Genomic DNA, 16501 nt, shown 5'->3' with positions numbered 1-16501 from the left:
GTAAGTTTCCTACTAAATAAAACACCCATTTGTGCTGTATTTTTCATTATTTTTTATTATTACTCAAGTTAAATCATAAAAAATTAAATGTATATCAAGGTAATATAATTTACATCTCTCCAAATATTATATTAGGAACATCATCACTGTTATCGTTTTTTCTGCCGTATATTTTGTTTGTTGTCATGCGGCTATACATTTATTTTGTGGGTTCAAAATTGACGTAGTTTCCAGTACGAGTTGAACCTTTTAGGTAGGTGTTGTGTTTGCACAAACAGTCTCCAACTCGTCTTGGAAGGAGTTTTACAAATAATAGGTTCTTCAATATTAATCAGCGATTTTTTTAATATTGGTGACTCGTTAATCGACCTATCTAGAAGCTTGCTAATTGGAATCTGGGCCAGTGAGATTGTCTGAGAGCCTTCGCACTGTCCATGGCGACAACTGGCCACTGGCTCCATCTTGCTAACTTCCCCGCAAGCTCTATGCACTGCCATCTGTGCGTGTCCTACAAAGCTTCCTAACATCGTTCCCCGGCTAACTCAAGACCTGGCTAAGATATTTTATTTCAATACATACTTTTTCCAAAAAAAAGAGTCTATACAATTTACAACAGGTGACTCTAAATATTTCGCATAATACATAAACACACAAAAAAATTATATTATCACTGTGTCGTATATATTATCACTGTGTCGTATATACAAGTAGCCGTATTTTTCCTGGAGGTAATTTAAAGGACGTCTAGGACGAAGCTTTCCAACCCAAGAAGTTGGCTGAAGTTGTGGTGGACTTCTGATTCCCTCTGGAGACCTGAAATCAGGAAAACATCGGTTAAAACCCCTCAATAAGAATGGCGTCTCCAGTTCGTCTGCACGGCATTTCGACATATTACACGCGGTAGTTCTCGGCCTGCCCATTGCTTTGAGGGTAGTTAAAAAATCGATATTATTACTCTTTAAAAAATCTGTGAACTCCCTGACTTGTGAAAACGGTTCCGTTATCAGATACAACACAGTCCGTATTATATCATGTATCTATACTATCATATATTTCAATCAATACTAATCTAACCTAGTCTACCTATAAGTTTTGCATGTACTTGTATCTCTAACTTTATAAATCCATCTTGAGTTTCTGTTAATTATATATTTTCTGATGTCACTGTTTATAATTTACTGTGTATTGTGTACATTTAAAGGTGTTCAATTTTGCAGGCTACCGACATCTGTAGTCTAGAAATTTGAAGTTACTACGTTTAACCAAAATGGTGTGAGTCCTTGCTTAGAAAATAGTGTCAATTTGGTCGGTATAGCAGGTTTCATTTTTACTCCTAGACATCACAATGACAAGTGTTTTATTTACATGTAGTGGGTTTTGAAGTCTTTAAAAAGGCTCGCATTATGTGTTTTTTCGTTCTTTTCTCAACAATAACTCGATAATAAACAAGCTCATAAGTCAGAGCGATCGTAGCAGTGTTATTCGCACAGTTTCTTTATAAATATTGTACCTGTTTCAACAGTTTGAAATAAATGTAAAGTGGTATCAAGAAAACCAGTTTTTATTCAAAAAGGATCATCCCCAATTTTTAACAAAAGGTATATTTTATACCGTTGATATTAAAATAAATAAATAAACAATCTGGGGCATGCTTTATCCAACTCTCGTGGGTAATAGAGATTATCAGATGGCATAGACCAACATAATCCTAGACCATCAACAGCCAATCGTACGCTAAACACCCCATTTCGAAATCAATCAACGCAATCAGGAGACCATTTAAACAGTCTTATGTATCCAAAATCTGAGGTATGTTTTATGCTACTCTCGTGGGTAATAGAGATTATCAGATGGCATAGACCAACATAATCCTAGACCATCTACAGCCAATCGTACGCTAAGCACCGCACCTCGAAATCAATCAACGCAATCAGGAGACCATTTGGAAGTTTCAGTGGAAAACATTTCCACTTCAATAGGTTCCCTTGCTGCAGGGTGTTCGGCAGTATCAACTAACTACTCTACTTTTGCAAAAGATGGGCACTAGGCAAACAAGAAGCAAAGTGTTCCAACTTGTCTCGGAGGAGCAAGCCAAATTTTTAGAAAAACAAATATATTTTATTTCTCCATATAAAGCAGATACTTTGTGATGTGACCTGATGTTTAAAATAAAACAATAACTTAGTAAACACCACTTTTATTTTTTATTCTTAATGCTGATCAAGTTTTGCTACAACCGTAGCTTCTTCGGGCTGTATAATTTTTGCACATTTATGTAACTTTATTAAAATTGCTAATAATCATAGTCTGGGTCATTATCAAATTTTTTCAATACAAATAATACCTGCAATTCATGACAATATCCCTGTATCAACACAACAACTATACTCAAGGACGCTAAGTAACAATATTATATTGATGGAAGAAAAGTGGTAAGTAGAAGAGTAAATTGATTTAGGAATTATTGATTCAAGATTGGAAAGAAGTCAATAAAAGCTGATGCTTTAGTAATCAACACGAAAGTGCAATAAATAGAATAATTCCTGACGTATAGTAAGTAGGTTTATAAGTGTACCTACTTAGAAAGTACATTAATATAGGGACGAGTAATAATGTACATCGTGCGGTCTCCCTCACGGCCATGACCTAAGCTTTCTTCGGTACCTAATTTATACTTAGACGAAAGATATAGTGCCATTCTATTGCGCTCATAGGGACAGAAGATGCCAAATCCATGGAAATTCTTTAAATCGACCCAGCCAATATGGACTTTTGAATTAAAGCTTCTATTAGAGACAACAGATGTCAGTGCTCGTCAGTCGCCGCCGCCGCTCTGCCCTGCTATTTCGTGATACATTTGAAATAAATAAGACCAGTTGTTTTGATGTACAACATTTTTTATTAATGTCGTCTTATTATTTTGGGGGGTCACAAACCAATTGACCAAAGAGAAGAATTTTTTTGAACTGTGTCGTTCGATAAGTCTTTGAACTGTGTCGTTCGACAAGTCTTCGAACTGTGTTGTTCGATAAGTATTTGAACTATGTTGTTTGATAAGTTTTTGAACAAATGAATGCTTTTGAGAATATATCATAAGCAGATTTCTTCAATGACTGGCAAGATTTTTCCCGGTAGTATGCAGCTTTTTCTGGTTTTGCTATGATTAACAAAATATTGTAATATAAAAGACGCCCGCAAACTACCATCGTCTCTTTTTGACGTTGAAGCGAACATACAGTCCACCGTGGGTCTCTTCTGAAGTTTTTCTTTCAGTGTTTGAAAGTATTTCAAACTATTACCTGTTTTATCAGAGTGACACTTTCGCAGGTGATCCTTCCGTTTGGATTTTTTTATTTTTTTATTTATTTATTTATTTATAATGTATTACAAAAAACATGGTAAGTAACACATTATTCCCAATGAGTTGAGATAAAACTCATTACGGGAAGTACAGACACATAAAATACATTTTACAAGGATATTACACTTTTAAAAAAATACAACATATTGAAAAGGAAAAGAAAAATAAATAAAAAAGGAAAAATACATTGTTAAGAATAGAGATTTTAGAAATACTGAGAGACATCTATACACATGAAACATAGTAAACCAACATATGAAAGCGAGCGAAAATTCACTGGTTTAAAAACATTTTCAGGAAATAATCTTTAAGCGTTTTAACTAATATTTTTTTGTTAGTTACTGATAGCTTTATTTCATTAGGTAATGCATTGTATTGTCTATATGCAATATATTGTAATGAGTTAATACCAAATTTTGTTGTGTGGGTAGACGATGCTAGGTGTATTAGATTTTGGGACCGTGTTTTGTGCTGGTGTATGTCTGAATTAAATGCTGGTTTGATGTTAGTGTGTGAGGATCTATGTATGATTTGTAATATTGTACAAGTGATATTGTATTTAGGTAGAACCGTAAAAGGAAGTATGTTTGTCTTTAAATATATATCTTTGATATGTATATCCCACGGTAGACGGTAGATATTCCTTATTGCTCGATTTTGAATCACTTGTATTTCTGATATTTGTTTTTTAGTAATAGTGCCCCAGATACTAACTAAATAACTCAGATGGGAGTGAATCATCGCATAGTATGTGGCCCTTAGTAGAGATGTAGAGAGAAGACCTTGGAGTCGGTACAGTACGCCGGTTATTGGGGATATTTTAGATTTCACATGCTCAACATGGGAATTCCACGAAAGTTTAGAGTCTATTAATAGCCCTAAATATTTCGTGACTTCTATATTTTGGAGCTTCTCAGTTCCAAGTGTGATATTCATTGGCACATAATCCTTATTACCGAAAGTTAGGTAGTGCGTTTTTTTTTATATTGAGGCTCAATTTATTAATACGCAGCCAATTAGCTAGAATTGAGACATCTACATTCATTTGAGACTCCAGGTCACTCAGGCTTGTACTGTGATAATAGATTACAGTGTCATCCGCATAAAGTTGGAGGTTTCCAGAGATACCACATTTAGTTATGTCATTGACATATAGCAAGAAAAGCAGAGGCCCAAGAATTGATCCCTGTGGCACTCCACATGTGATTTTACCTAAGCCACTCGAGACACCTTTGACTTCAACAAGACAAAATCTATCATCTAAGTAGCTTCGGAGGAGATTTAGGGGCTTCCCAACAATTCCCAAATATTCCAATTTCTTTAAGAGTATTTCATGATCGATCGTATCAAAGGCTTTTTTGAGATCTATAAATATGGCTGCCACATATTCACCCTGGTCTATATACTGTTGAAGGTTTGAGATAAAATCAAAGGCGGCACATTGAGTACTAGAATTTTTCCGAAAGCCATATTGTTGTGGTGTAAGGATATTATTCGCAGATATGTATTTTAGGAGTCTATCTTTGATTATGGTCTCAAATACTTTTGAAAAAACCGATAGAAGTGATATAGGACGGTAGTTAGAGATACATGTTTTACAGTCTCCTTTGTGTATAGGTATTATCTTCGCTAACTTTAATTCATTTGGAAACTTTCCCGAGGACAGTGACCAATTAAAAAGTTCTGTAAGATGACCCGCTAATTCTTCTTTACAAGTCTTAAGAACTGATGGTGTTACTCCATCGAGTCCCGGTGCTGCTTTCAGCTTAGTTTTAGAGATGATCCTCAGTACCTCATCTTTGTTTGTCCTAGCCATGTACAAGGATTGGCAAGCCTTCGGTTCCACAAAAACGGTATTACAGTCATCCGGGAATGACGGAATGGTAGCTGCTAGCTTTTTTCCTATTGAGAGAAAAAACTCATTAAATGCGGATGCTATTTGGCTCGGATCCTTAATTACGCAGTCATTTACCACGAGGGATTCTATTTCGTTAGTTGGTTTATGTGTTCGGTTTGATAGAATAGAGTTTATGATTTTCCAGGTTTTAGTGGGGTTATTTTGGTTTTGTTGAAAGCTGTTCGCATAATATTTGTGTTTTAGATTTCGCCTATAATTAGTAATGGTATTTCTCAATCTCTTTTTAAGTGTTACAAGAGTAAAATTACCAGGGTCTTGTTTCCACTGCTTGTGAATCTGGTTTCGTTCTTTGATTAATGTATTTAATTTGGAATCAAACCACGGAGTATTCAGTTGTACCCGACTTCTTAATCCTGTTTTTGGTGTAGTTGTACCTGATTCTATTGCCTTTTTAATGTGATAATTGAAACTTTTGAAAGGGCCTTCTGAGTTGCTTAAGTTGATCGTGAAATTGTTATCAAGAAGATAGGATTTTACTGACATACTGTTGATGATAGGTCTCGTAATCCGGGATTTGGTTCTATTATTAAAACATTTTTTTAAGTTGTTCTTATAATCAACAATAAGTATATTATGGTCACTAAGTGGATCATCAATATTCGATATAGTAGTCTGAATGTTTTGCCTATTTGATAAGATGTGATCTATTAAGGTGCAGCTTGTATCAGTGACTCTCGTGGGAAATGTTTTGTTATGTATTGAAAAATTGTAAGATTGTAAGATGTTGCAAAAATTTAATGAAGAATGTGTGGATATGGATATGTCAATGTTAAAGTCTCCGAATATTAATGTATCTTGTCTACTTTCGTTCAGTATTTTTTCTAGATGTATTAGAAAATCCTGCATATTTGTGTTGGGTTTTCGATAGATAGCATAGATGTTAACTGGTTTCCTATCACTGCTACTAAGCGTTATGCCTAAAAAGGAATTTTCATTTGAAAAATTTTCAATAATTGCACACTTCATAGTATCAATCACATATATTGCTACGCCGCCTCCTCCTTCGTTGGGGCGAGAAGAAAAAACACTTTTGTAACCATTCAGGGAGTAAAACTTTTCCTCTCCAATCTTAAGCCACGTTTCCGTAATGACGAGCACGTGTACAATGTACCGCGAACTTCTTACTTTTTCTTCGATCTCATCAAACTTATTACGGATGCTTCTCGCGTTCATATACATTATTCGTAGACAGTTCGTCACGGGATTATAATTCTCGATGGTGAGGCACTTATGCTCATGTATGTTACACTCCATAATCTATAGTTGCAAGGTCGTTCTTGAGTGCAGCGATGTAGGCCGGGCAGTTGTCCCTATCTCCAGTTGAGTGATCAGCAGGCTTACCAAATCTGGTGCATGTCGCGCAAACTGGTTTGATGGTGGAATTTGGGCAGGACTCACCAGTATGATTCTGTTGAGCACAATGTCCACATGTGGGTTTGGTATCTCTGCAATACTTGTATGAGTGACCAATCATGTAGCATTTGGTGCAGACAGTAAGGCCAATAAAATCTCGGACGCGGAAAATAGTCCAGCTTATAAATACTTTCTCTTGCTCGACTAGAAATTTACGTACGGTAGCGGGTACTGCGTAGATACGATGACAAGCGTTACCTGTGCGAGCACCAGCCAGGTGACTTAGTTTACAGCCTGCAATAGTTTCTTCAATGTCTTCAACGTTGGGAATACCAGTGAGAGCCATCCTTAAAAAATCTTCGTCGGTCAGATCCCGGGAAACATTAAAGAATATCAGTCTCGGTAGACGCTTTGACGGTAGTCGGGCCTTCAGTTTGCTCGAGTTGTCGAAGCAAGGTGCATTTAATAGCTTTTGTTGTTCGCCCGTGGTTGCCGTATTGATCAGGATGCCTTTATTTCTTATTTTTTTTATTCCCGTGACCCAAACGCCTAGTTCAGATGGCCGAATTGTATCTTCAATCATTTTTTTCGTACCGTCACTGTCCTTTGTGGCGTCCGCATCCGTTGGAAAGATGCAAACGGCAGGTCTTGGTGGTCCGACGCGATGTCCTTGTTGAGTGATTGGTGGGGGTTGGTGAGCATCATATGGCTGTTTTCGGGCGATGTCAGCAAAAGAGAGGGTAGCCTCCGTTGCCACTGCCACTCTCCGCATTACAGGCCCGAGATCAGACTCTAATTGTATGATTTTTTGCTCAAGGTGCCTTTTTTCCCTCTTCTCGTGGCGTATTTTTATTTCTGCCATTCTAAGTTGTGCTGTAGGTAACTGTAGCTAAATCCGCACGCATCGTCTCTCGCTCCAACAACAGCTGAGATACGGATCTGAAAACTTCCGATACGTTTCTAGCGATCCTCAGCTGCTGGTCTTTTGAGACCTTAGATTGCTTCTCTGCTAACACAAGTTGAAGAGCTGTCAAATGTGCTTGGGTTTCATTGAGCACATCTACTCCTGAAGCGCAAGGATATTCCGCTTCGGTGACGTCCGAGCCTTTGGATGACGTAACCGAGCTGTTTTCATCCGCATCCTCAATCGTGACGCACTTTCCTCCTATATCCTCTGGACTAGGAGACATCATGGTGCTTATGTGTCGTTTTTTAGGACGATTCATTATTAAACACTACTTTATAAGGACACATAAAAAAAAACAATGTTTGAAACAGAGTATTAGTTCTGTTCAGCTTTGCGCCTGAAAATTCGTAGGTGGGCAATCGGTCTAGCTCTATGTAAATCAAAACAAAAGTCGCCGTATCGAGTTTTTATATCACGATTTTTTTTATATTTGCACTAATTGAGCACAAATTACTTTAAACAGTTTATCACTATGAATGTATCTACGAAATCCACTATCGGTTTTACCGAAAAGTTTCTGTTTTATTCACGAAATTATCGGATATGTTTTTTTGTAGGTTCTGGATAATTTTATTTAAAAGAAAAAATACACAAATATATACTAAAAAGTATTTTGCGAGATGAGAGTAATCTCTTTCGACGCACAATTGTCACTTTAAAAGGATTTAATACACAGAATTTAGATAGTTTCGATTGTAAACAAGGGGTATGACAAATTCACAACACAAACGCAACCAATAGGAGCCCTGAAAGGTGAGCTCATAATTAAAGCGGCCAATCCGCGCACTTTATCCGTTGTACACAACACTTTGGTTTGGGATGCAGTGAATTTTATAGTTTATATTATTAAAAAAACAATGGTAAAATGTAAAAGGATGGTTTCATAGCATCATTGCTTAATACTTTGTTCCATAAAAGGCACATGGACAGGTGTTTGTTTGAAAATCCAAACTTCAAATAATCATCCCTGTACTGCCTACATATTCTTCTTTAGTAGCATTTATCTGAGAACAAAAATTAAACTATTAAAATGTGAACACAAAGCAATCAAAATAGATTCCCAGTGTTAAACCTTATTTTAATCTTCAGAGATCTTTTGAATTGATTTGATAGAGAAGAATCATATACCGCACAAGAGTCCCAACTCCTCCCAACCGTCTGGAGCCAGTGAGACTGGCATCCCAAATTAGGGAATCTAGTGGGGCTGAAGGTAATGGGGAGGGGAAGGAGATAAGGTAGAGCAGAAATAGGAAGGTGGGGGAATAGGTACCTGGCTATTTAGATCTTGTCATCAAACAAGGATAAAGCCATTTCAAGCAATGTTTCAATTCTAATGGTGGTCTTACACCATGGCTAAGAGTATATTCTACTATGGAACGTGCCGCAAGTATATTTTATATTTAATAAAATAAAATAAAATACTTTTTTTTAAAACCACGAGTTTTTAATAATTTTTAGAACCGACCGGTTTTGCTTTACTCAAGCATCTTCAGGGTACAAATTATTATATTATACTTAGAGTGGTCTAACAAACTCATGTTTATTATTAAAAAAATATCTAATCATGAGTTTTTCAGAATAAAAAAAACTATCAAATATAGTTAAACAATGAATAATCAAAGTTTATTGTCTGAACCTCAAATAAGGGACCTTTGAATAACCTTTGATACTAAATTAACATTTACTAATCACATTAATATTATTTCTAGTAAAGCAATGAAAATTTTGGGCTTCATCCTAATAATATCTAAGGATTTCAAAAACATCCTTACGTACAAAATACTTTATAAAAATCTTGTTAGAAGTCACTTAGAATATAACTCCTCTATATGCTCTCCTCAAAGATGCTTAAAAATATTTTTTACGTATGCAAGAATCAAAAGATAAGTAATTAAGCAAACATTATTGTTTACGTTATCGTTACTTTGATAATTGATAATCATTTATGTTTGGCATAGTGGACAAATAATTCTTGAAGTCATTATTGACAATTTTTTTTTCTTACCTTTTGCACTTGTTTTTAAAAAATTTATTCTTTGTAATTAACTTAATTTTATATTTAACCTTCCACTTTAAACTGTAAATTATACTTTATACATTACACTTTATACATAACTTTATATTTAACCTTTACGCTTTATACCGTATATTAAACTTTAAACGTTATGCTGTATACTTTATACCTTGTACTTTTACTATATTTTAATGGCACATGTCGTGCAGTTTGTATTTAAATAAATAAATATTCAACTCATTTTTGACTGAACACTGCCGCTTTTGATTCTAGGGGCCTCATATGTAAGTGTTTTTAATTTCACAATTATGAAAAAACATTTTTTTTTATTTTTTTATTTTTTTTTATTTTTTTTATTTTAGCGACTATATAAAATAATTGTTACATACAAAATATAATGGTGAAATTAAGTATAAAATATTATATTTCTTAGTCCTCCTCACTAGGGGGTCCTGTGCCGAGGCGGACTAAAGTTATTTAAATATGGTTTATTTGTCTTCTATGTCGTTTTTAGTGTCTTCTATGTCGTTTTTAGTGTCTTCTATGTCGTTTTTAGTGTCTTCCATGTCGTTTTTAGTGTCTTCTATATCGTTTTTAGTGTTTTCATTAGGGTTTTTTCACTGACCTCTTTCAGCCATATTTTTATTAATGATTTGTATTCATTAGGATTTTTTATTAGTTTTATGTCTTGGGGAAGGATGTTATGGAGTTTTGTTGCAAAGTATGTATAGTTTCTTTGTCCGAATGTGGTTTTATAACTTGGAATATTTTTTATATCATTTTTGTTCGATCTAGTGTTATGCATACACAGTCTAGTAGAGGATTTGTTATTTTTGAAGAGCTTCAATAATATATTTTTGGCATATATTTGCTGTACATTTGGTACGTCAAAGGAATTGAATATTTCAATTGAAGGCGTTCTAATTGGTACTTTCAATATGGTCTTTATGATTCCTTTTTGAATCGTATTCAGGTTGTGTAGGTACGTATGTGTAGCAGATCCCCATCCTATGATTCCATATTCAATTCGAGAATGACATAATGCGTAGTAGACCTTTTTCATATCCTTTTTATTTAATACGTTTCTTAGATTTTTAAAGAAATATATAAGGCTTGTGAGTTTTTCGGTAATACCCTTGATGTGTAGGTCCCATCTAAGATTTTCGTCGATTATTACTCCAAGATATTTTATGTTTTGTGTTTTTTCGATGACGGGGCAGTAACATTGTATATTATTTCCATGGCATTCGTGTAGTTTTAGTTCTAGTGATTTTATTGGTTGGCTCCTTGCGTTTATTGAAAATGTTATATATTTTGTTTTGCTTATATTAAGGGTAAGCGAGTTGATTTTAAGCCAATTTTGAAGTGCACTAAGCCCCTTTTCAGCCTCATTAAATGTATCCGTCCAATTTTCTTCTTGAAATAATAAAACAGTATCATCAGCAAAACTGATTATGTTTCCTTTAATGGTAAGGTTAGTTAAATCGTTGATATAGATAATGAATAGGATCGGTCCCAGTACACTTCCTTGAGGGACGCCATAGTTTAAAGATAGTAGTTTGCTCTTTTGTTTGCCAATTTGTACTTGTTGTTCTCGCCCTGTTATATATGACTCTAATAAGTTCATTGTTGTTTCGGCCATTCCTATTTTTTTTAGCTTAGTTAGTAATATTTTATGGTCTATTGTGTCAAAAGCTTTTTGAAGATCTATGAATAAAGCCAAACACTTTTTCCCTTCATCTATGTTTTTTATGGCTATGCTTGTTAGATTTTCTATGGCATCATTGGTGCTTAGATTTTCCCTAAAACCATATTGGGATGGTGATAATAATTTGTTTTGTTCAAGAAAATGAACAATTTGCTTCTTCATTACAGTTTCCAAGATTTTTGAAAAGGAGCTTAAGAGACTTATGGGTCGGTAGTTATATATATCCTTTTTGTTACCACTTTTATGTATAGGTATAACTGTTGCTTTTTTAAGGCATGAGGGGAATACATTTGTAGATATAGACAGATTGACCAAGTATGTCAAAGGGAAGGTCAGTTCATTTTGGAGTTGTTTTATTGTTTTATTTGAGATTATATCATTTCCCGATGATTTATTAACATTGAGGGATACAATTGCGTTTCTGATTTCAGTATTGGTTACATTAGTTAACTTTAATTTATGTATCTGGTTCATACTTTCCTTTTCTTCTGGTAAAATGCTAGTTTTTGGATGTCTGATTTGCTTTGCCAATTTTGACCCTATATTTGTAAAAAATTCGTTTACGTATTCGAGAATTTTGTCCGGATGTTTTTCGAAAGAGATTTGGGTTTTTTCAATTGTTAGTTCATCTATGCTTTTGTTATGGGATGATTTTGCACTTGTAATTTCATTAATGATCTTCCATAATTTGCGTGGGTCATTGTTACATTCGTCTATTTTTTTCTTATAATAATTTTCTTTGACATTGCGTACAACATTTTTGCAAATATTTCTGTATCTTTTATAATATCGTTGTATAAAAATATCACAAGGATTTAAACTAACTTTCCTGTGTAGTTCATCTCTTTTTCTAATGCAATTTATAACGCTTTGGGTTATCCATGGTTTAAGATGTTGATTTTTATGTGAAATCTTTTTTTCTATTGATTTGGTATTTGACATGATGGTATGAGTTATATATTCAATGAATTTACTCCAGGCACTATTTGTATCAAGGTTCTCCAGTAGGTTTATCCAGTTTGTATTTAGTAATTGTTGTTTTACTTCATTCCATATGGTTTCTGTCTTCTGCACGATAATTGGGTAGGGCTGCGATCTTTGTATTTTCTTTTTTGTAATAGATAAAATTGTTGTATAGTGGTCGGTTATAGTAGAGGTGAATATGATAGAGTTGGTTGGTTTAACAGTCTTACTGAATATGTGGTCGATGCAAGATTTGCTGTCATTTGTAACACGCGTAGGTTTATTTATCAAACTTTCAAGTCCGTGGGCGGCCAGTGTTTGCAGATAATCAGTTCTATTTGGATGACCGTTTTCTAGTATGTCAATATTTATATCTCCGATGAGGAAGACATTTTTTTGTTTTTTAGAAGATTGAGTTCATTAGAAAGCGTTTCAAGAAACTGATTAATATTAGTTGTAGCTGGTGATCGATACAGAGCTAATATAGTGGTTTCATCACCCACTTTGATTTTCAAACAGTTTGCATTTGGGAATTTTATTTCATTGACTTCAGTTTTAGTGTCATCTTTAATGTACACTATCACACCATCATTTTTTGTGTAATTCAAATTGGTTGCATATGAGGTGTAATTATTAATATGTAAGGGTGAATATTTATCCTTTATCCAGCACTCAGTGAGGATAATTATATCAAGATTAATTTTTAGATTCTTAATTAGTATTTGAAGTTCATCGAAGTTTTTGTTGATACTTCGTATATTTTTATTTAATATATTAAAATTGTTTTTAAGAGTTAGCAGTTCATCTGGTTTGTTTGTAGTTATTGTTTCCTTATCCATGTTTTCAGTAGGTATTTCAGTTTGGTGTGTTCAAGTAAGTGATTTGTTATATTAATTTATCGAGGTCGTCCAGATGATTTACGTACAAAATTTTTTGATCATGACCTTTACGAACCATTATTTTCCCATTTTTGATCCAAACAAATTCATAATTTTTTTCTTTGGCTAGTTGCTTTGCTTTCCAAAGCAACTCTTTTTTGTAGGGACTTATTACTTCACCTATGTACACTTTTTCGTTTGTCAAATCCTTTAGTAAATTAAGGTCCATTTCTCTTTTTTTAGATAGAAGGATTTCTTTTAGTTTAATTTCTGTAAATTTTACTAGGATTTTTGGCGGAGCATTAAGTCTTCGGTCTGTAGTTCTGGTCACATTGTTTATATCAGCGTGTTTGATTTGAACTCCAGCTGCAGATGCGACTTTTTTTATAATTTCCTCCAGTTGTTCACCATTTTTTTGTGGAATTCCTGCAATTTCTAGGTAGTGCAGATTTGATGTATATTCAATTTCATCTAGTCTTAGTTCCATTTTTTTTATTGTAGCGTTTTTTCCCACTTGCTCTTTTTTTATATTTTCAAGTTCGTTTTGGATTGATTTATTTTGGTTATTATTTGTATCCAATTTTTTAATAATTTCGTCATATTGAGCACTTATGTACTCAATACTTTTTATAGATTCTGTATTCTGACATTCAATTTTTTGAATTATATCCTTTTTTAAAGAATCAAACTTTTTGTCGATATAATCAAAAATTTTATCCATAGTTTGTTTGTCCTCTTTATCAAGGTTTGATTTATTGCTACGTGTTTGGGTATTAGACATTTTGTTCACAGTTTACAAGAAATGTTGGGTTCAAAAATGCCCCCACTTCAATTCAAATTCAAAATATTGTCTCTGGTTTCAGTGACAGCCAGAACAATATTTCATTAGGTTTAAGTCTATGGCTTTAAATGTCACTTGTCACGCAAATAAGATTTTGTTTTTAGAATCACTGTTATAGTAGATGTGTTCACACTTTGATTATTTAATAATCGGAAAACGATCCACTTTTTGAATGTGATACAATTAGTTTTTGTATGAAAATCACAATGTAGATAACGATTTTTAAAACTTTTTGTAGGACGAAAAATTTGCTTGTTTAATTGAAAACTTCATAGAAGATAACTGAATTGAATTATTTACCTAATTTACTTTAGTTTTCAAGGGGCACAAATAATCCCGACATTCACAGAAAATAACGTAATTGTAATTGCCAACACTTGGAGAGTGTAGAATGTATCATGTATCTAGGTGTAAAGATTGATAAATGTTTAAGATGGAATGATCATATCGATATTTTAACAAGGGAAATCAGGAGATTTTATTTTTAATGAACTTAGACACATATTGGACAAAGAGAAATTAAAATTTGTCTATTTTGCCTTAATCCAATCTCGACTTTCTTACATCATAGTATGCTGGGGATCATGTTTAAAGTCCTATGTTGAACCACTGAATATAACTAACTATAATTGGCTCTATTGAACTTTGTGGCCGTACACACTAAAACTTGTATTGGTCAAAATAACTATTTATATCAGGCACCACTTATGTTTAATATTCTTCCAAATATATAAAATCTGTCCTGACTTATGTCCCATTTGCTAAAAACTGAATGTCACCATAGCTGTCTCTCTTATGTACCTTGTTTATTCTTGGGAATAATGATCAATGATTAGATTTTTGGGGATCTGGTGAGGAGGCACGGAATGAAAGACGTGTCGTGAAGGTCAGAGTGTTTTATTTGATGAATCAGGTAGCCGTGATGAGATGACGTTGGACAGATGTAGTATTCTCCGGATGCAGGCGGTGATGGCAGGTCAAGCGCGGGTCTGTGAGTCGACGCCGGGCGCTAGTGACCGGACTCGTTGACTGTCAGGCACTGGCAATCTTGGCAATCAGTACTCCAGTGCTGACGGGAAGGCCGAAGGTGCGGTGGACCTTGTAGGCGGTTGAGCGGGAGTTGAGCAGACCAGTGAGGATGCTGCGTGTCCTCGTGGTGGTCATGGAGCTTGGATGAAGCGCTGGTAAGAGACGCTGGAACCAGGGCGCTGTAATCCATGTAGAGTTGGCCAGGGACGGCGATCTGGGCCAAAGCGCTATGATGATGTCCCGATGGAGTCCATGAGCAGAGCCGGGAAGAATGTCCTTCGCGCAAGTGAGGTGCGCGGATTATCACTCGTTGAGCACCTTGTTAACTGATGGCGGATTGATGACTGACTGATTAGATTCTTCATACTGTCGCTTTTTAAAAGGTGAAGAAGCTTCTGGAACAATTTGGTTGCTATGTAGAATTTTCCAAACAAATAAATAAAAGAACATCCAAGAAGCTTGTTTGGAAAAATCGAGACTTCTAGAATTTCGTTCGAATGAAGTAGTTGCGTACCACTACAGATTGATTAGTTATGGTTCAAATATTGTTTCAATCAAATTACCCATCTGGTAACTGGTCGAATAAGCATTTTTCTTTCTTTTTGAAATATTTTGTGTTTGTATGTAGTATTACTTTATGTTTTGATTACTCTATGTTTGCTTCACTCAAATGTAAATTTTTGACCTCGATACAGGCTTAGTCCTAGTGAGGTTGATTTTTATGAGAAAAAACATAAATTATGTAAAGTGAGATGCAATAAATAAATACTTAAAATAATCAGTTTATTCTTTTAATTTTTTTTAAATAATGCCACAAAATGAATTTGAAATTATTGAAGAAAAATAAATGTATTTAATCACAGTCGAATCTCATTAATCGAGCACTACAAAACCTGATTGTGCTGGATTACTGGAAAATATATATTTTTAATTATAATATGTATTTCTTATACAGGATGTTTGGGGGGGTGAAGTGCAGAAACACAAGGAGGTGAAGAGGGAGATCAATGACTGTCTGGTGCAATTTGATGGAAGCACCCTCCCCAATAAAGACTCCATTGAAATGCACGGAGTAAGTATATCTATCAGACCGGCTCAAGTATCGGGGCTCTATAGAAGCTCAAGTAAATCTGGCTTCCAATAAACTGGGCGTCTTGTACAGGGCTAGCATATAGCATATAGATATAGTGATCAGCTGCTAACCCTATACGAATCTCAAGTACGCCCAACAATCGCATTTGGGAGCCACCTCTGGGCTGGAGCCCCACAATACTTGATTACCTACTCGATTCTGTGCAAAGGAGGGCAGTCCATCTGATTGACATTCCATTCCATTATCGCAAACATTTGTAAACCAAATTACACGTAAACAATAACAACGATTCAAATCCTAAATAAAATAGTAGAATCAATAATTTTATAAAAACCCCTTTGTAACTACGTCCTCCAATTAAATGTATTTATATTGC

General features: G+C 34.6%; 1 protein-coding gene across 1 annotated transcript in view; it reads right to left on the bottom strand.

The window, feature by feature from the left end:
* Positions 1 to 733: 733 nt before the first annotated feature.
* LOC149409855 (uncharacterized) overlaps positions 734 to 16501 on the bottom strand; it is a 45656-nt gene continuing 29888 nt past the window's right edge. The window contains exon 5 of the mRNA XM_089649091.1: positions 734 to 813. Coding sequence (XP_089505217.1) covers positions 734 to 813 — 80 coding nt within the window. The remainder of the gene's footprint in view (positions 814 to 16501) is intronic.

Source organism: Hesperophylax consimilis, chromosome 29, assembly GCF_061612785.1.
Source record: "Hesperophylax consimilis isolate HC1 chromosome 29, BYU_Hcon_1.0, whole genome shotgun sequence".
NCBI classification, from domain to species: Eukaryota; Metazoa; Arthropoda; class Insecta; order Trichoptera; family Limnephilidae; genus Hesperophylax; species Hesperophylax consimilis.
Note: the sequence above shows the minus strand (reverse complement) of the source record. Positions and strands in the feature narration are given on the sequence as shown.